Source organism: Euprymna scolopes, chromosome 42 (genome assembly GCF_053919585.1).
Source record: "Euprymna scolopes isolate OS-2025 chromosome 42, ASM5391958v1, whole genome shotgun sequence".
NCBI lineage: Eukaryota > Metazoa > Mollusca > Cephalopoda > Sepiida > Sepiolidae > Euprymna > Euprymna scolopes.
The window spans coordinates 65624056-65644917 of record NC_136523.1 but is presented as its reverse complement, the minus strand read 5'-3'; the positions used below and the strand labels follow the sequence as shown (position 1 = coordinate 65644917).

Genomic DNA, 20862 nt, shown 5'->3' with positions numbered 1-20862 from the left:
AGGTTTGTTTATTTATTGTGTTTCTAATAATCAAGAAAATGAATTTGTTTTAAGAATAAATTCAAATGATTTATATAAAAACATTTTTTGTTATGACAAAAACATTATTTGTATTGTCAGTCGAAATTTTCAGGCATTTTCTAGTATAGCCAATAAAATGAAAAAGTGATCAAAAACAAATGTTATCAAAAGGCAAGATAAGTTACTCTTCTACCCACCTGGAAAAGTTTTGTTGTTTTAACTTATTTTAAAGCATTAGAGATAGGAGCCAGATTAATTGGGGAATTGGGTAGCAAGACGTCAATTTACATTTAAATTTCTGAAGATCAGGAAAATGGAGGGAATTTTGATCAAATTGCTGATGTGTACCAACTAAACACTCACCTTTCAAAACTTGATTTTTACACGTATTCGAGTGTTTTTAATATCACATTTAAAATTGTTGCTGACAAGTAATTTTTTTATATTGAGACCTTTATTACACTGGGTAAAGCCAAAAAATCCTCAGGGGTTTCTCAGCTGATTTAGAACTAATTTTGGTGTTCTGAGTCCGAATATCACACTGATTTTGCTCTATCAGGTCAACTTTTTGAGATACAGCCATAGGCTTACCTGACGAGCTATACATATGCTAATATAAGGGGGTTTGAGTTCAATCATATTTTTCTTGAAGAATATCTCAAATTACAATACACAGACACGAATAATATTATAAATAATTAATATATTTGCGTTTATCATAAATTTATGTGTATAAATATGCATAGAATTTATTTAATATTTAATATATTTTTGTGTGAATTTAGGCTAACGAGGATTATACTTTAGCAAATTTTGGTCATTCTTCCCAAGGACTCCGTAGTGACAATATTGCCTCTTAGATTCTCTCTCATATTCTCATTACCTTAACATTCATTGTCTTTGCCTTAATTTAACTCATTGTGGGCTCAGTGTGTGTTTAGACATGGAAGTTGGTGCACGCCGGTTTTGTTATATGGGTTCGTGTCTCTGAGAAAATAGTACAATTATGGCATATTCAGTGGCTATAAATCCTAGTACTAATTTATTAACCGTCTATGTTTCAGTATGAGCGTATTTAAAGAGCAGTAAACGGGGGATTCAGCTTATATTTGTTTATACACATGAAGCTTGGGTTAATGAAACAGTTCACGCGCGCTCTGGACAAGGATGGGAGGTGCTTCAACTACTTGTGCCGAGCCTTTCCTCGACTGACCATTGAGAAGCCGAAGGCCGGCATTTTCGATGGCCCACAAATACGGCAGCTCATAAAGGACACAGAGTTTCAAAACTCCACGAACAGCCTAGAGTGCGCCACGTGGAAATCGTTTGTGCAGATGGTGAACAACTTCCTGGGGAACACGAAGGCAGCAAACCACGCCAGACTCATCAGCAGCATGACAGAGGCCTTCCAAAAACTTGGGTGTTTGATGAGTATAAAGATGCACCTAATAACTGATAACTATGCTTATCAAATTTGATGGACTAAATAAAAACTGAATGAATTTGGATACATTGACTTTTATTTCTTGAGGAAAACGGAAAAAAATCGTCAGGGGTTTCTCAGCAGAATGCTTTGTTTTTTTTACGAAAAATCGATTTTTTTTTTTAAATTCTGTAGCAAAAAAACCTGACCTGATTGAGCAAAACCAAGGTCATTTTCGGACTCAGAGCATCAAAATTAGTCTAATTCAGCTGGAAAACCCAGGACGATTTTCAAAACATAATTTTTGTTACCCAGTGTTATCCAATGTATTCTTTAATGATTTTCAATGGTCAACATTTTGGTTTTTACTTAAGACTATACAAAACGAAGCGAAACTGAGCATTTTGTTTTTATTGACGATACAAACTGAACCAAAACAACTAATTTGATCGAACATTCTTTCAATATTTAATAATTTTCTGTACATATTTTCACATACTATCAGCAATTTTTTATCATTATAAAAAAAAAAAAAATGAATACCAGTAACACCGATTCGTGTGAAAGTTGCACACACTATTTACAATTACAAAATTTAATAAAAAGTAGGGTTAGGTAACACTTACCCTAACCTACTTCCTTTTTATTAAATTTAGTAATTGTATTAAAATATGGTTTTCGTTAATAAAATGATTATTATATTAATTACTAGTCTGGGTGCCCGGCGTTGCCTGAGTTTAGAGATATGCGTTGAGCAAAAAAAGAAAAAGAAAAAAAAGTGGTATTAGACAGGCAGGCTCAAACCCGTACCGTGAAGGAAGAAAAGAATGTGAAAAAAAAAAAACATGTCTTTGCCATAGTGTCCATCGTCAAACCAGAAGTGGTGAAGGTTTAAATTAAGGCTAGTCAATCGAAAAGAGGGGATGACTTTTGAAAATATACTTATGTTGTCCTGAGCTTCTCTAATAAAAGCAACCCCCCCCCTGCAGAAAAGTGCCCAGTTGAGGGTGAAGGATTTAATGGTTTTTTAGCCAATATTTTGATATCTGTCGTCCAAAGGGTTGAGCTTCAAAACAATACCGATCTCATGAAAATCCGTCGCCTTTGTCAACAGTTTTAGGCAGACATATAAACACACACACACACACACACTTAAGCAGATGGGTGAGATTTATATTATAGATTACTGTTCCAGAATTTTTTATTTTATTGTTTCATTATTCAAAAACACCTTGGTTTTTAATTTTCTTTTGAACATGTACATCGTTTGAAGTAAAAAAAAGTAAACGCGTACATAGCCAGAAAAGTACAAAAAGACCTTTTTTCTTACCAAAGTTTATAGTTATATTTTTATTTGAATAAAAAATTTTTTAAAATCATTTTAGAAGTTATTTCTGCAGAATAGGAACCAGTCTTTTACAAAATTACACTGCACTTTCACCTAACAACTTTAATAAAAAGATATTGTAAACACTTTTGGGCTATTTTGTTGTTGGTGATGCTGATTTTAGTATTGTTATTAGTGCTAATATTTTTACTAATAGTACAATTATTATTTTCTATCATTCTTCATATATTGTTTGCATTATTACTTGAATTTTACTATTATTATTTGTAATTATAGAAGTAGTAGTAATAGTATTCTTATTAGTATCCTTTTTGGTTCTATTATTTCTTTACTCTTGTCAGTATTACTGTAACAATTATTCTTATGATGACTGTTTTTCTTACTATTATTATTTTCAGTAGTATCATTATTATTTGTATTATATTTTTCTCATTATTACTTTTATCAATAATATTACATTTGCCCTGATGGATGTTAACAATGATGCACTTCATATTAATAATTTCCGGAGCTAAATTCAACATTGTTGTTAAAAACTGGATACTCCAAAACTCAACACAAATGTTATTTCTACATATTTTGATGTAAACAATGAAAACAATGCAATTTTTAAAGTCTTTCAAAAATCAAATAATTGATCAATTTTGTTAATATTTTTACAGAGTTATTTAAAAAAGAAACAAAAAGAAAAAAAGCTGAACTATATATAAACTGAATTAAAATAATATACAAAAAATTCTCCCCCCCCCCATCTTATCAGAAGTTTTCTTTCTTTTTTTTTTTTTGAGGAGGGTGGTTTGCATCTCAGTTTTCTTTTTTTATATATTAAAATATACTAGAATGATTAAATAAAATATATTTAATTTTGGGTTGCAATTGTTGCCGACTCATGCGATTAAAAAAAAAAAAAAAGTTAGAAAATATATTAAAATTATTTAATTTACACAAAAATATTTATGTACTATTTACATTTTAAAATTTTCGCCTGTGAATAATTAAAAAATATTATGCAGTTTTTTGTGCAATGAACAAAAAAATATTTAGAAATCAAACATAATTTTTTTCTATGGAAGACCAATTTGTTCATCTTCGCATGTCACTAATAAAAATCGTTGTGTAACCTATATTACTCGTTTTTCATTGTTAAAGTAAAAATATAACTTCTGAACCAAGTAATTGAAACAATTATGAGTTCAGAGTTAAATAGCAGACCTGAACGAGAATCACTTCCCCCATAATTTTTATAGTATGTTTTAGTATATAGTATAGTTCTCGAGGTTGGGGGTGTTTATTCTGAAAACTGTTCTTAACATGGGGAGGTTGGGAGTGTTTATGCTACGCTGGGTTAGGTCGTAAAAAAATACCAACTGCAGAATACCCGTAAAAATCATAAGAGGGGGGGGGTGATTCTCGTTTTTACCAATTAAATTTCTTGGTGCATGGTTGATTTTACAATCTGTTGATATTAAATTTAAAAAATAAAAAAAAAAGACTTTTTTAGTTTATAATTCATTACAAAAAATTTGAAATTGAAAATAAGTTTCAGAAAATTTTAACTAAATCAATTAGTTAAAATTTAAATAATGCTTAGTTTTAAGAATTAAAAATTAATATTTCCTAAAATAAAAAGGAATTTAATAGAAATAATTTCAATATTAATTTTTTTCGAGCTATAAATTACGATATCGAAAATTAATAAATTGTTATCAACAACAAAGTTATCACTTAGGGCCACCCATAGATATTGGAAGTTAATTGTTTTAGGTGCTGTCTGCTTAAATATAAGTTAAGACTTACTATTATATTTCATTTGACTAATGATTGAAACAAAACTTTAACAAGATATAATGTATATTGACTTTTTTTTTTCTTAAATTTTTAATGTTTTTAGCCTTTTTTCAAAAAATTTACTGCCATTGTGATTTTTTGTCATTTTTAAGGTCTTGTCAATGTACAAATCCAATTTTGTCAGTTTTATGTTTATATGCAATTTAAACCCGATTCTTCTTCAATATGGAGTAAAAATTATGATGAATTAATTTCATTTTACTAGCTTTTACTTTTATTTTTTTGTTATGGATATTGAAAATTAGTGGCATACCTACTGTTATCCAACAGAACATCTTCCACTGGCCCTCTTTCTATGAACAGCTCTTCAGCAACTTTCTTTACCTCTTCTGCTGTTTCCGCTCTAATTTTTCACCGTATCGCTACTCTCCCATGTCCACAGGCAACCATAGTTAACTGCAATTCATGTTGGTAATGCAGGATTGCCACCAACACTTTTTTACATGTGTTTCCCCTTTTTCGTACTTGGACGGTGCAGCATCAATGGATTGACACTTCCTATCATCCACTTTGATGTTAGGATTCACTTTCTTTGTTAGATACAATGTTCTTTCCTTTCCAAAATGACTAGTAGGGGTGCCACGGAAAAGCATAAATTTTGGCACTTAAAATTCTCATAACTTTTGAACTACTGATGGTATTTGTATAATTCAAACGGTTTTAAGCATCTTTTACATAGCTCTTTTCATGCAAGCTGATAAAATAACAATTATCTAAAAAGAAAAAAATCAACTTGTAATGCCACATAGTGTAAACACCCCAACCTCCCCATGTTAAAAACAGCTTTCAGAATAAACACCACCAACCACCCCATGTTAAGAACGGCTTTCAGAATAAACACCCCCCAACCCCGAAAGCCGTTCTAAACATGAGGAGGTTGGGGTGTTTATAGTACACTGGGTACTCTCGTAAAAAAAATACCAAAAAAATTGAAAACGAGGCTTGCTTTCCAAAAAAGAAGACGCCACCATTTTTTTTTTTTTTAATCCTCTCATAAAAACTGCATGTGTACCGTTTTTTTTATTTTATTTTCTAACTAAAAAAAATCAATTTATGATTTTTAGTGATTTTAATACTAAATGTATTCAGTATAAGGCTGATTTTTCTTTTAGATACTTCGAATTAAGTTGTTTTCTCCTTAAAAAAACTTACTTGATCAGGTCACGTAATGTTTACAATATGACATCTTCATTTTGTAATCAATACATACATCATTTGTATTTTTATTTTTTAAATAAGTGTAATTCTAAAGAAGCACCCAATTATTTTTAAAATATTTTGACAGAAAATTGTTAATTGAAAGTACAGTGTTAACTATCCATAAGGGCAAGTCTAGAATAGTTAACATTTGATTATTTAACCACAAGCTATTTCGGAAAAATAGGCAAATGAGTGAGGTTAGGCAATGACATCTTGAAGTCATTTACTGGAGTTGGTGATGTGGTCGTATGGCTTAATAAGTTAAAGCTGGTTGCAAAACTAAAAAATTGATGACATAGCAACATTGATTCTGACTGTGGAGGGGAATACATTAGCGGCCGATCTGAAAATGGAAGAGAATGATCTGACCAACACCAAGAAGATTGAAAACAGCATTTTTGAAGGGTGCTATTGAGGCTTATAATAAGCTCAGAGGAGTAACCTACACTGGAAAATCAATGGACATATATGCAGCAGAAATAAGGCGACGTGCAGGATTGGCTGGATATACGAGACAAAGTCATGACAAAATTGTTAAACTGGTTTTTGTGATTTGTTTTCCTGACTGCATTTCCATGGAACTGCAACAATTGAGTAATATCCAAATCATGAAGGTAAAGGAAATTTTGAAGAATGCCAGAGTAAACTAGGGATAGTTGCAAGTTCTACTGTGAACAAGCTCGGTGTGAGGAGACAGAGCCGAAAATTTACTGAAAAATGCATCAGATGTTAGGGTGGCCCACGTTATAAGAGACTAGTGAAGGTGCCTGGCATTGCCTGGTTGTGTGGAGGTGGTGTAGTAAGGACCTACCCCAAAAAAGTGGTAACAGGAGGAGGGGCATCAAAACTACTGTCAGTAGCCTGGGTGGAAAGAAGTGTTGTTAAAAAAAAAAGTAGAAATAAAAGTAATTGCTAAAGTTGCTGCTTGGCTATGAAAAAAGGATGATAGTGCCCACATGTTGTAGAGCTCAATTTGGCTTTGAAGTGGGGCTACAGATACTGGATGTACGGACAGACTAAGCAACAGTAGCATCATGGATTAAAATGGAAGTATCACTCAAGAGATAAGCGGATCAGGATGAAAAGGGCAAATGCTTCTTAAGTGTCAATTTGGATCATTTGAAGACTTGATCAGAAAATTCTGACTGAAAATAACCACCACAATAGTTCCTTCATAGAAAAACAAAGCCCATGGACTGACTAAAGTGAAGAAGGCCTGGTTACAAGAAAAGAAAGATGTGTCTTTGGTGTGCTGTAGGGTAGAAGATCTGAAGAATCATCATATGCATCTATATATATAATAGACATAAAATATATATAATAGACATAAAATATATATAATAGACATAAAATATATATAAAAGACATAAAATATATATAAAAGACATAAAATATATATAATAGACATAAAATATATATAATAGACATAAAATATATATAATAGACATAAAATATATATAAAAGACATAAAATATATATAAAAGACATAAAATATATATAATAGACATAAAATATATATAATAGACATAAAATATATATAATAGACATAAAATATATATAAAAGACATAAAATATATATAAAAGACATAAAATATATATAATAGACATAAAATATATATAATAGACATAAAATATATATAATAGACATAAAATATATATAAAAGACATAAAATATATATAAAAGACATAAAATATATATAATAGACATAAAATATATATAATAGACATAAAATATATATAATAGACATAAAATATATATAAAAGACATAAAATATATATAAAAGACATAAAATATATATAATAGACATAAATTATATATAATAGACATAAAATATATATAATAGACATAAAATATATATAATAGACATAAAATATATATAATAGACATAAAATATATATAATAGACATAAAATATATATAATAGACATAAAATATATATAAAAGACATAAAATATATATAATAGACATAAAATATATATAATAGACATAAAATATATATAATAGACATAAAATATATATAATAGACATAAAATATATATAATAGACATAAAATATATATAAAAGACATAAAATATATATAATAGACATAAAATATATATAATAGACATAAAATATATATAATAGACATAAAATATATATAAAAGACATAAAATATATATAATAGACATAAAATATATATAATAGACATAAAATATATATAATAGACATAAAATGTGTGTGTGCACATTTTATGTCTGGCAAAGGCTTTTTTTGACGGAGCTTCTCGGAGGGGGGAGGTTGCTATGCCTTAGAACTGTTTATATACCTCCTAGATCATAATATGTATGATTTGTGAACGCGCGTCACGTCTAGATTTACATCGACTTTTACAAAGTTCTTGATATTTCGGATGGCCTTGTGTGTGTTCGGCTTTTTTTGTATAAAAGCGAAACTAAATTTGAAGCGAAGACGTGGTTCTCAGCCTCGTGCTGAAAACGTCCAGAAAGCAATGAGCTTTTGACTTTTGATCAATGTCGGGGAAACCCCTTATATCAGACAATTGCTATTCAATTTGGACAATCCCCTTTTTATAGGGAGCTGCCCTCCCCTAACAAACACCTGTCAATTTGTGAAAAAAAAACTGCCTCGCAGTAAAAGTTAACTGATTTCTATGCCGTGATATTTGACCTCATTTTTAATACTTAATAAATTCAAACGTGTTTCTGTTACTCTCCCTTGCTGGCCGAGCGGGTAACGCGACAGGTTTCTTTACACTTTATTTTCCACCTTTGCCTCAAGGCTCCTGGTTCGATCCTACCTACCTACCAAAACACTTTTTGCCCCCCCCCAAAAAAAAACACCTAGAAACACCCGGGCTATGCTGGGTACCCCCGCTAGTCTATATATATAGAAGGCAAAAGTGGCATTTTGATCGATTTTTATAAAATAAAGTGAAATGGAGGGAAGTCATTCCCCGGGTTTCCCACTGGGATGTCCAGAAAGCAATATCAGGTTTGATCAATGCTGTGAAAATCGTCATATCAGACAATTGCTGTTCATTTGAACACTCCCCTTTTTTATGGGGAGCTGGTTTTCTCCCAACATTTGAGCCGAATAAACATTTTACATTAAATAAAAATACTAAAAAATTATCCAGTTATGTAGAAAACTTATCTTGCCTTTGATAACATTCATTTGTTATATATTTGTTTTTTGACAACTTTTTCAAATCTATATGACACCGGCCGCAGATTTCTAGCAGAGCTAATCTTTCACAATGCGAAAATGCAGCTAAAATCTCAGAACCCTACATTAGACCAGCACCGATTTTTTTAAAATATGTCGTTTTAAGCAAATAGAATACTCGAAAATTATAATATATCAAAAAATTATGAAAATTCATTGAGAGCAACTGCTATTATGTTTTTAGTAATAAAAAAAAAAAAAAAAAAGCCAGCACTTCTGCACATCAATGACACGAGGCGTCAGAGATGAGTTATCAATCCGTTCTTTGAATGCCCTCTATCAGCCATTCCGTGAACCTCAAATATAAACAAGTGCCAGTGAGAATGCAAAAATATAATAACGAAAGGTACTTGTACAGTTTAATCAAGACATTAAAAAATAACAATATCGAGAAAAAAAAAAAAAAAAAAGGTTATATTGTACATACCCGTTTTGGACTGAAGATCTTTGAAAAAAAATTTCACTTAATTTGATTGAGTAGTTTTTTTTTGTTTTTTTTTTTGCAGCGGAAAAACATGTTTTTATGAGAGCGCTTTGAAGTCAGCTATTATGGTATTTATTGAACACACCACGGGAAGATAACTGCAGCTAAAACGCCGACACTCACTCCTCATCTTTAATACTAGCTTTTCTTCCTAAAGATTGAACCTTTTGCTCGGTATCATAAATTGCTTTTTCACTGTAAAAACTACTTGATAAAATTAAGTGAAACTTTTTTTTCAGAGAACTTCATTCCATAATGCATACGCACAATTTAAACTTTTTTTTCACAGTAAGATTGTGCGTCTATAGTTTATCGCCGAAACTGGAGACAACATTTTATTTTGCGCACCTGTCGTTGAAATCCAAGGGAGAAACCAGTATTTTAAACTATGACCGAAGTTAGAAAGGTATTATTTTATTTTAAGGCCCGTCTTACATTCGTATATAACAGAACATTTTTTTTGTAGATTTCGGTGTGCTAAGAACGAATCTGCAAACTGTTTCCGTCGCAAAAAAATAGTTTTCGTGATATGAAGCAATTACTTTTTTGAAAAGTGGGTGATCACTTTTCCATGTAAATTTAACTTCAAATGAGCACCCACTTTCTGGCCACCCGAGAGAGGGGCATTTTTTGTGTGCTTATTGGCTAAAAAGTTTTTTGTTTGATTTTTTTTTGCATGGTATTAACCCCTGAACTATTTTCTATCTAACAGCCTAGCCTTCATTTACGCTACACACGAGCATAAACGAAGGCTGTTAAATGTGCACTCACATACCAAACTGCCTTGTAGTATTGGCGAAAAATTAAAATTAGATGAATAACAAGTAGTTTTCCAAATATTAAACCATGTAATTCTATGTTATCACTGGCAGCCATTTTATACGCGCAAACGTGCGCATATGGTCGATGCGTGCGTATCAAAGAGGTGGCTGGTTACTTTTAATGCATCAACCAAGATTCTATCTTTACATCATCAACACTCTGATCTCCATCTGGCATCAATTGAAATGGACGGCTCTCGTCTTGGGGAGCCACCATGTTTTGACAAGCTTCTGGGATTGACCTTTACTCCTGATCAGAAATCGAACACATACATCAAATCTGTTGCCAAGGTCGCTGGAAAAATGGTGAGATCCTTCTCCCATTCCAGTAGATATCTTATTGCTGATGCAATTCTCTATAGAAAAGCCAAGTACGTCTAAGGATGGAGTACTGCTGCCATATCTGGGTAGGAGCCCTTTTCTCTTATCTGCAACCTCTCTCCCACAGAAGAGACGTTGCGAGCCTGTCTTTGTTTTATCGTTATTTCCATGGGAAGTGCTTGTCTGAGCTCCAATCTCTGCCCCCCCCGCCAATCTTTTACGAAAAACACCCGTCTAGCTAAAACCACTGTCTATAATTCTCCCCACTCTTTATCTGTGCCTAAATCAAAACGTAGATTCTATGAACAAAGCTTCTTTCTTAGAAGTGCACACCTAGATGCATCAGAATTTGAGGAATTTTTGACACCCTTAACACAAAACTCTGAATAAAATATAAAAAACTCATAATTTTTCTTTTAAAAGTGGGTTGTTTATTTTCTTTATGGAATATACTTCCAAAATAAACTATTAAAGTTGTTGAAAAAATAGAAACATTTTTTATTTTTTAAAAAACAGTATTTACAAAGTGCCAGCACGCCTTCATGCAGCCATTTTTTTATGTAATAAAATCAATTGAATTTTATGAGTTTAATATTTTTCAACTTTTAAACTTTAAAAATCTATCAAAATTTTTCTATTGGTTAAATTTTTATATTTTCAGGGTCAATGTGAAATTTTATGCTCTTTCCAATAAACCGAATATAATATTATAGAAAAGCGTGTTTCTTTTGGTTTTTTTTTAATTCCCCCCTCATTTGAAATGTCTATTAAAATTGTAATAATTAATTTACTCACCAAAGTTTTATATATCACAAATTGAAGATCAATAAATAAAATCTTCTAATTTAAAAAAAAAAAAAAATTAAAAAAAAAAAGTGCTTTTTGGAAATTTACCTGTAAAATCCAAAGTGTAAAACCTTTTTTTTTTTAAAACCACAGTGATTTTTTTTTCTTTTTTTAAAGTGGAAGCATATGTTATGCTTAGATTGCCAAGTACAGGGTGACCCCCCCAAAAAAACGGGACCTAGCTCTAATTAGGCCCCATTTCTTAGTGTTTTGTTCGAATGAAATGAAACTTTGGTCATAACTAGTTTATTATATTCAAAACATCACATCAAAACACTAGGGTCTTTGGCCTTTTTTTTCTCCGTTGACTGTAAAATGCTCAGAAAAATAATTGAAAGTCCTCAGTTTTTGGGGGGTTACCCTGTACATATTGGATGCTGACAATTTTTTCTATTTCATTCAATGGTTTCTTTTTTTTAGATATTAAAAAAACATACACCTAGTGCACACCTGTGGAACTCTCTTCTGTTTGCCTGTTTCCCACCTGACTACAACTTGGATGTCTTAGAGTCTAACATAAACAAATTCCTGATAAACCACCCCCTTAAGTAAGACTATAAAATCTCCATTACTAAAGATTACTACGCTATTATTTCATTGATTACTTATCCCCGAGTGGCCTCCGGGCCTTGATAAATGGTGACTTCCATGGTTTAATATTTGGAAAACTATTCGTCTAATTTTAATTTTCCGTCAATACTACACTGTGACAAGGCAGTTTGGCACACGAGAAAACATTTAACAGCCTTCGTTTATGATCGTGCGTAGCGTAAACGAAGGCTAGGCTGTGAAATAGAAAATAGTCCCAGAGCCAAGGTTTACAAACGGTAAATTTGCGACGGAAACAGTTACCATATTCTTTTAAAGCACACCGAAAACTACAAAAAACTATTTTTTTTCTATACGAATGTGAGACGAGCCTTAAAGTAAAATAATACCGATTTTGCTTTATTTTTTAATTTCCTCGTTTTTAGCACACCAAAATCTACAAAAAAATATTTTGTTATATATGAACATGAGATGGGCCTTAATGTAAAATTTTACCGTTAGAAATAAATGACAAAAAAATTAAACTACAAAGATATAAATTACTTCCGGAAAGAACTATGAAAAAAGGTAAAGAAAGTCAAAGAGAATATATAAGTGTTTAATTGTAAATATTTTGATTTAATTAATGAAAACGCAAAAGTTTTTCATGAAACATATATATATATATATAATTTATTAAAAACAGAAAATAAAAATGACATATTCATAATTGTCTAAACTGGGCGAGCGCCATTTGAAAACCAAAACATAAAAATTTATCAAAATATAATTGTAAAAACATTTATTAAAAAGTTTGCGTTTTTAATAAAACAATTTTGCAATGAAAGCAACATTGGATTTTTATAAAATCGTTTTTTTTGGGGGGGGGGGGTCAAACAAATGAATAATTTCAATGAAACATTTTGAAGGGTCAACAACAAATTAATTTAAATGAAACTGAAAAATCATTATCTAGTTTTTGTTATTTCATGCTTACGAATGAATGAAAAAATATTGAATAATTCGACCTCCTATCTTTCAAAGCTTATAACTACTTGAAAAATGTAATTCAACCCCTAATTTTTTTTTTTTTTCAATTAAAGGAGCAAAGACCAAATTTAAAAAAATAACAGGTTTAATAGCAAATTATGAAATATTTGTTTTTTAAATCGGTTTTCTTTAAAAAAGATTTAAAGAAAATAAATGAAATTTAACTTACGTCGATTATTAAAAAAATAAAATAAAATAAAATAAAAAAAATTCGATATAAATTTAAAAAAATCACTTACCTATAAAAATTACTAATCAATGTGTAGTTCCATTCTCCATTATTAATTTATACATATTTATATTTTAAAATCCATTTATTTTTTAAATAAAAGAATTTTTTAAACGCCTATTTGAAAAAGGGGTACTCTTGCATAATTTGACCCAAATTTTCACGAATTCCTGTCAAGCATGGATCGGGCGAGACCGGCAATCATTGGTGTCAGCCGAGCTTTGTAACAGACGCAGACTAATGAGGAAAAAAAACAAAAAAAAAACAAACAAACCTACTTTGAAAAATGAAAATATGTTTATTTCATTTTAGTATTTAATTTTTTTTTGCAAAATATTTAACAGAAAATTTGTTTTTTTTTTCCTCCAAAAAAGATTTTTTAACCGTATAATTGTTAGGTGTAAGTACATGTTTCTTTATTTTTGTTTGTTTTCTTTTTTGTAACCGTATTTTTTTTTCTTGTTTTTTTAAGTAAACATTTGTGTTGTTGCACCTCAGTTTTGGAGCGACAGCAATTTCTTCTCCTGACAATATGAGATTGTTGTTTGCATCGCTGTTTTCATTTCTTTTTTTAATATGTATAGATTTATTTTCTTGCCTGTCATTTTTCTGTTTGACGAGTTTGAAAATATATTTGTCAGCATTTTTCCTTTTGTTGATTTAGTCACTTTCTTCCAATTTGAATATCGTCTGCTTCCATTTAGATAGTGCTTTTTTTTTGGGGGGGGGGGGCTAATAAAACTCCCAAAAATTCAAATAAATAAAAATAACTAATCAGAAAATAAAAAGTCACCCCTCCCTTAATATCACCTTAAAAATTACTAAAAACATAACAGAAAAAAAATTCAATAAATAAAATAAAAAGTCGAGTTAGCATTTCAACAACGCTCGGTGACACTGATGATGGCCAGTCTCGCCTGATCCATGCTTGATGGGAATTCGGGTTAAAGTATGCAAGAGTACCGAAAAAGGCGCCATCACGCAAGAATTTTACGTTTTTATCGAAAACCAGAAGTAGTTTTTTTTTTTTTTTTTTTTAAATTGTTTTGACCTACGGATGGACAGAAGGAAGTAAAAACCACACGTTCGCGTTAGTCATCTAGCATTGTCCGTGAAGAAATATGTGTTCCCATAGTTTAAAAATAGTCAAATTTTACTTATAAGATTTTGCCTAAAAAAAAAAAAAAAAAAAAAAAAAAAAAAAAAAAAAACACTCGAGGAATTTTTTTTTCAGAAATACATAAACTTTTGATTTATTATATTTTCATTCTTTTTTGTCGAGTGAAATTTTTTTTTTTTTTTAAATATCTAAAAAAAAAAAAAAAAAGAAAACATTGAATGAAATAGAAAAAATTGTCAGCGTCCATTCCTTACTGGACAATATAAGCAGAACATAGGCTTCAAATAAAAAAATAAAAGAAAAGTTTTACACTTCGGATTTTATAGGTAAATTTCTAAAAAACAAAAACAAAAAAAACACACTTTTTTGTTTGTTTTAATTTACAATACATTATTTATTGATCTTTTATCTTCAACTTGTGATATATAAAACTTTGGTACATAAATTAATTATTAAAATTTTAATAGACATTTCAAAATTGGGGGGAGGGGATTTAAAAAAAAAAAGTTTGTCTAAAATATTATATTCGGTTTACTGGAAAAAGCATAAAATTTCACATTGACCCTGAAAATATCGTAAAAATTTAACTAATAGAAAAATTTTGATAGATTTTTAAAGTTTAAAAAGAGAAAAAATTAACTCGTAAAATTCAATTGATTTCATTGCGTAAAAAAAAAAAAAAAAAAAAAAAAAAAGGGCTGCAAGGAAGGCGCCCTAACACTTTCTAAACACTGTTTTTAAAAATATTTCTATTATTTTTTAAACAACTTTAATAGTTTATTTTGGAAGTACATTCCATAAAGAAAATAAACCCACTTTTAAAAGAGAAATTACGAGTTTTTTTAATATTTTATTCGCAGTTTCGTGTTAGGGGTGTTAATAATTCCCCCCAAAATTCTGATACACCTAATATTGCTTCGGTCATAGTTTAATATACTGATTTCTCCCTTGGGTTTCAACAACAGGTGCACGAAATAAAATGGCGTCTCTAGTTTCGTGTAGTGTACCGATTGTATAAACATATATCAAAATAAAAGTATGAGTTATCGACCCTGTTCTAGGCTGATAAACGCCCTCTAGTAGAGGGCCCCTCTACCGGCCGTTCTTGAAATTAAAATGCACACATGCTTTTTGACATGCAGAAGTGCCAAAAAGTATGTCGCTATAGACAACAAATATTACATGCCATGAACAAGTAATCTAAAATATTCATTCCGAGTTGTCCCCTCCTCATTCTATTTTATAATGTCTAAGAAAAATGCAATTTTCCATAAAAAAATTGCGGTACTTTGTACAGTTTAGTCAAGACATTAAAAAAATGAAAATATCGAAAAAGGTTATATTGTACGTATCTGTTTTGGACTGAAGATCTCCGAAAAAAAAAAAAAATAATTTAATTTGATCGAATAGTTTCTATTTTACAGCATAAAAACACGTTTTTATGTGAGCACGTTGAAGTCAGCCATTACGAAATTTGTTGAACACGCCAAAGGGAGATAACTCCAGTTAAAGCGCCGATACTCCCCAGCTTTATTACTAGCTTTTCTTCCTAAAAATCGAACCTTTTGCTCGGTATCATAACAGATTGTTTTTGCTGCAAAATAAAAACTACTTGATGAAATTAAGTGAATTTTTTTTCCAGAGAACTTCAGACTATAATGAGTACGTACAATATAATTTTTTTTTAAATATTTTCATTTTTTAATGTCTTGATTAATCTGTATAAATGCCAAAATTACTTTTAACTAAATTGATCAAGTGGTTTTTTTTAACCAAAAAACCTTACCAAAATCCAAATTTACGAGTTTTAGCGATTTTACTACTCAACTGTATTGAACATAAGACTGATTTTTTTACATCGACACTTCGATTTGAGTTGTCTCCTCATTATTTATTTCATTATGGCCGACCAAAACACTACGACTAATTTAGTCGTAAAATTTTATTTTCTTGAATAAAAAAAAACGTACTCGATTATATGGCGTAATTTTTTGAATATAACATTTTCGTTCTTGTTTTTTTTTTTTTTTATAAGTATAATTCTAAATAAGTACCAACTCTTTTTCAAAAATTGTATTGCAACTAAAAACGAAAGGGTACTCATGCAGATTGCAGAGAGTCCGTGCTGAAATAACGTTATTATTTAAAATGCCATTCTTAACATGGGGAGGGTGTCTTGTACCTATTCTGTACTTTAACCTTACAATTGAAGAAAAAAACATATCATAAAACTTTAATTAAACGTGGAAATACGATTAAAAAAAAAAAAAAATAGCGCGGATTCTCTGCATTAGCACCAACAAAAGGATTTGGGATAGCACGCTGACTAAATGAAATCAACAACTAATCCATTTATGACAAAACAAGTAACTACATTCACTCTTGAGCTTTTACTTACCGAACATATTCTGCAAAATCTCCAAGGGTTGGTTAACGATATCAAAAAGTCCAGGCATCTTGTTTAGGTTGTGATTATTATTAAACGACGAAATGATTACTTTAGCTTTGTAAATATGGCGGGAAATAATCTAATCTCAAAACCAAAATGTATTCATTCAATTTCATTTTGTTTTTCTTTTTTTTAATTATTTATACTTAAACAATATTTTGTTTGACTTGAAATATTTTTACGAATAATTAAAAAAAAAAACTTACTTAAATAAATTTTAAGTACTTTTTATTATTTTATCATCAGAGTTGTCTTCAGGGATACAATTTTCTTTTTACAATCACTTTCACTTACGTTTTTTTTTTCTCTTTCCTGATCTTTTATTTTTCTTCTTTTTATTTTTTTAACAGTTTAAATTAGTTATTAATTTTTTTTTTAAATATTTTTTTCTTTTTTTGCAAATTTATTTGCGTAAACCTAACACGCCTCAAACATAACTAACAGAATGACACAGGTAAAGAGCATACGTCTTCAACAACCAGTCAGACATCGGCAGTAGGATCTTTAGGTCCTCTGTCTAGCTGAAGTGTTGTTCTGTACAGTTCTAGGAGGTCCACCCTCCCAGAACTTACCTTTTCGCGCTTTGGGACGCGATTAGTTTATTGTTAATCGCCTGAGACGTCCCTACAGGAAAATACTAACGGGGTCGGTGCAGCTTAGATAAGTAGGTCCCGCAGATGATCCTCGTTCTGACATTCGGAAAATTTAGGTTAACAACTGGGGCAGCTACCGAAAAGTAACCCTGTTAAATGAAGATGGATATAAGCAAGACTTTTTTAATTAATTTCTTAATTTTAAATAAAAATTGATTGTAAAGAAATTTTCATATTTTTTTTATGTATTTATTTTTTTTCAGTTATGAATCACCTATGAAAAGAAATAATATTAAAACTGTAAAAATTATATTTTTATACATTTTTTATAAAATAAATGTTTTGATTTTCATATATTTTCTTGTTCTTTATTTCGTTATATATTTTTGCGTTGTCGGAGACACTTGTTTATTATAAGAAATTTCTTTGTCACACATCTCAATTTCCTCCCTGCAGAAGCAAATGAATTCCACAAAGAAAATCCATACCTTTAAACTCCAAATTTATTCACAATGTAACAGCAATGAAAGTTCTTTGGTTCTGGTAAAGTCCTTTTGCAAAACGGTGGCCCGATTTGCTTCCATACACATGGAGCCTTTAGTTTGAATTCCTATTGTTGGAATATTAGTTCGTTGTTCCTTTGGAAGGATCCATGAATGTTTCATGGTAAACTCGGCAGGAATGATAGCGCCTATAATAAGGCATATGTGAGCCTCTTGGGACTCAAGATGAAATGAGATAAGATCCAATATTTGGTAAATAAATATGCAGAACAGTTCTTGAATGTCATCTTCAATTAGGATAAATACAGCAATATGGCCTTCATTCACCAACTGTTTGGTATCCATGAAGGAATTATCTTGACTCCCTCGAGAAAGAACCACTGAGTTGAGTCTATCCCGATGCCGAGTTTCTGTTAGACTGAAAAGGAAAGCAAGATACAAAAAGGGCGCCAAGCAATTTACTTGACTCATTCAAGATTAACCAATCACGGACCGGCTACTAGAACTGTGTGGCCGGCCTAAACAAGAAAGATGGCGGTTCATTACTTTTTCCCAATACAAGTTAATAAACCGGTCGTATAAACGACGAATAGCAAGTTAATCCAATAAACATAAGTCTTAACTCAAACAAATTTATAATTTCAATATTCAGGTAAATTTCTTTACCTTAATATGTTGATTTGTTGACAATTCAAACTGAGATTCAATAATTACAACTTTAATTCAGTTAAAATTTTGTAATATTAACATATGTGTGCCACTGTCTGTTGTCAATTTTCAGTTTAAACTTCAAAATTCTCATGCATCCAGACATTAGCTAATTTTCACTACTGACTGACCTGAGGAGCTTCATCCTTCTTACAATTAGAACAAAGCCTAAGGTATCTTGCTGATTAACTCCCACGCAGCTGAAATGGTACCAGCTGTCACAGGAATCGCAGCACACCATTGGTGATGTTCCATCATTCGGAACAGAACAGGTTGGACAGAAAAAGGGACCTCCTTCTTCTATAAACTCAGTTGATACAGTATCATCATTACCTTTAATTTCCAAGGGCACAAGATTTTTTAAGGAATGGACCTCTTCGCACTCATCCTTAAGAACAACCACGGAACGAACATTATTGTTGCTTCCAGTAATTAATTTAATTATTTTACTAAGATTCCAAAATTGTCTGGTTTTGTTGGGAATCTTAATAAGTACTATCTCTCCAACAGATAACTTGGGGGCACAATTGCTCCCAATTTTGGCCTTGACTTCTCTTAATGACAAGAGGTAATCATTATGCCAGATACGATTGAATTTTTCAACAAATTTATTCCTCATTTCGAGGGAATGTAACAAGGCAGTCCTATTTGGGGGGGGGGGGGTCAGGACATAATTCAGAATTATAATTATTAATAAGCAAACGAGGTTGATATCCTGTTTGAAAAAAATGATTTGGAGTTAAAATACTAAAGTCTCTGTCGGCAGAAGCAATATAAGTGAGGGGTCTGTCATTTATTGGCTTTTGCACATCAGAAAGTGCAGTCAGAAATTCAAAATAATCTAACTTTCTTCTGCCTAATAATTTCCTCAAACATTGCTTGACAGTTTTAATTAGTCTCTCCCAGGCTCCCCCTTGCCAGGCAGAGTAAAGGGGAATTGTTCGATGGATGATGTGTACGGATTTAAATTGTTCCTTCAGCTCATCCGATTTGAGCACATTCGATAACAATATTCCAGACACAACAAAAGATTTTGCGTTATCGAAATATATATGCATAGGGAAACCAAATAAATTGGTAAACCTAACGAAGGCCAGCATGAAAGAGCCCATGCTCATGTTCGGCAATAATTCCAAGTGAATTGCACGCAAACTCATACATGTAAAGAGTAATATGTACATTTTCACTTCTACCCCTCCAACTTTTATAGAAAATTGACCAGTGAAATCCACACCGACTTGTTTGAATGGGCAAACATAGTTCACCCAATGAGCAGGCAAGAGTGACCCTGCAGGTGCCTTACAAGGCAGAACATTTATATTTTTACATACAATGCAAGTACGCACAAAGGCTTTTACGGCCTGTCTCCCCTGAGGGATCCAAACCCCAGATCCTTAACTTACTAAGGGTTTGAAACTTCCAAAGTAGACCCCCACTACCATGTCTCCTTCTCAAACATCAGGGGTCTACGTTCTAACCTTCCAGAGATTGAAGCCCAATTACAGGAGACTAAACCAGACCTTTTATTTTTAAGCGAAACTGGAATTGGACAGACTATTTCCCTAAATGAGTTCGTAATTAAAGGATACTCTAACCTAACTTCCAAATCTGACCCCCAAAATCGCCATGGGCATGGAATATGTGCCTATATAAAAGATGGCTTTCCATGTGGTAGGGACATCTCCAGAGAAGATCCTAACTTACCCTATATGTGCTTCCGAGTAGCACTAGCTCACACTACGGCATTTATATTTACTCTCTATCGCCCCCATAACAGCGGAGTTACTATCTTTAAAAGCATATCTGAGAAAATTGACCAAGTTCTATCAGCATATCCTTCAGCTAACATTCACGTATGTGGAGACTTCAATGTTCACAATGTGGAATGGTTGACCCACTCAAACAAGACCGATGATGAGGGGAGATTCTGTCATGATTTCTCCATTGCTTATGACCTCACTCAGATTGTTCACGAACCCATCCGTGTGCCCGACAATGACGGCCAGTATACAAGTCCTAGACCTTTTTCTCACAACTTGCCCTGAACTATGTTCAGTTTCCGTTCTGTCTCCTCTTGGATCTTTCGACCACTCAGTTGTATCAGTTAAGATAAAAATGAAATATAATAAGTCCTCAGACGTACCT

The 20862-nt window shown here is 31.4% G+C and overlaps 1 protein-coding gene across 1 annotated transcript in view; it reads right to left on the bottom strand.

Annotated features, from left to right (window-relative positions):
* The window catches only part of LOC145267168 (mini-chromosome maintenance complex-binding protein-like), a 72466-nt gene extending 55428 nt beyond the window's left edge, over nt 1-17038 (bottom strand). The window contains exon 1 of the mRNA XM_080123220.1: nt 16863-17038. Within this exon, the coding sequence (XP_079979346.1) occupies nt 16863-16920 (58 nt within the window). The 5' untranslated portion in view covers nt 16921-17038. The remainder of the gene's footprint in view (nt 1-16862) is intronic.
* Between the last annotated feature and the right edge of the window lie 3824 nt (nt 17039-20862).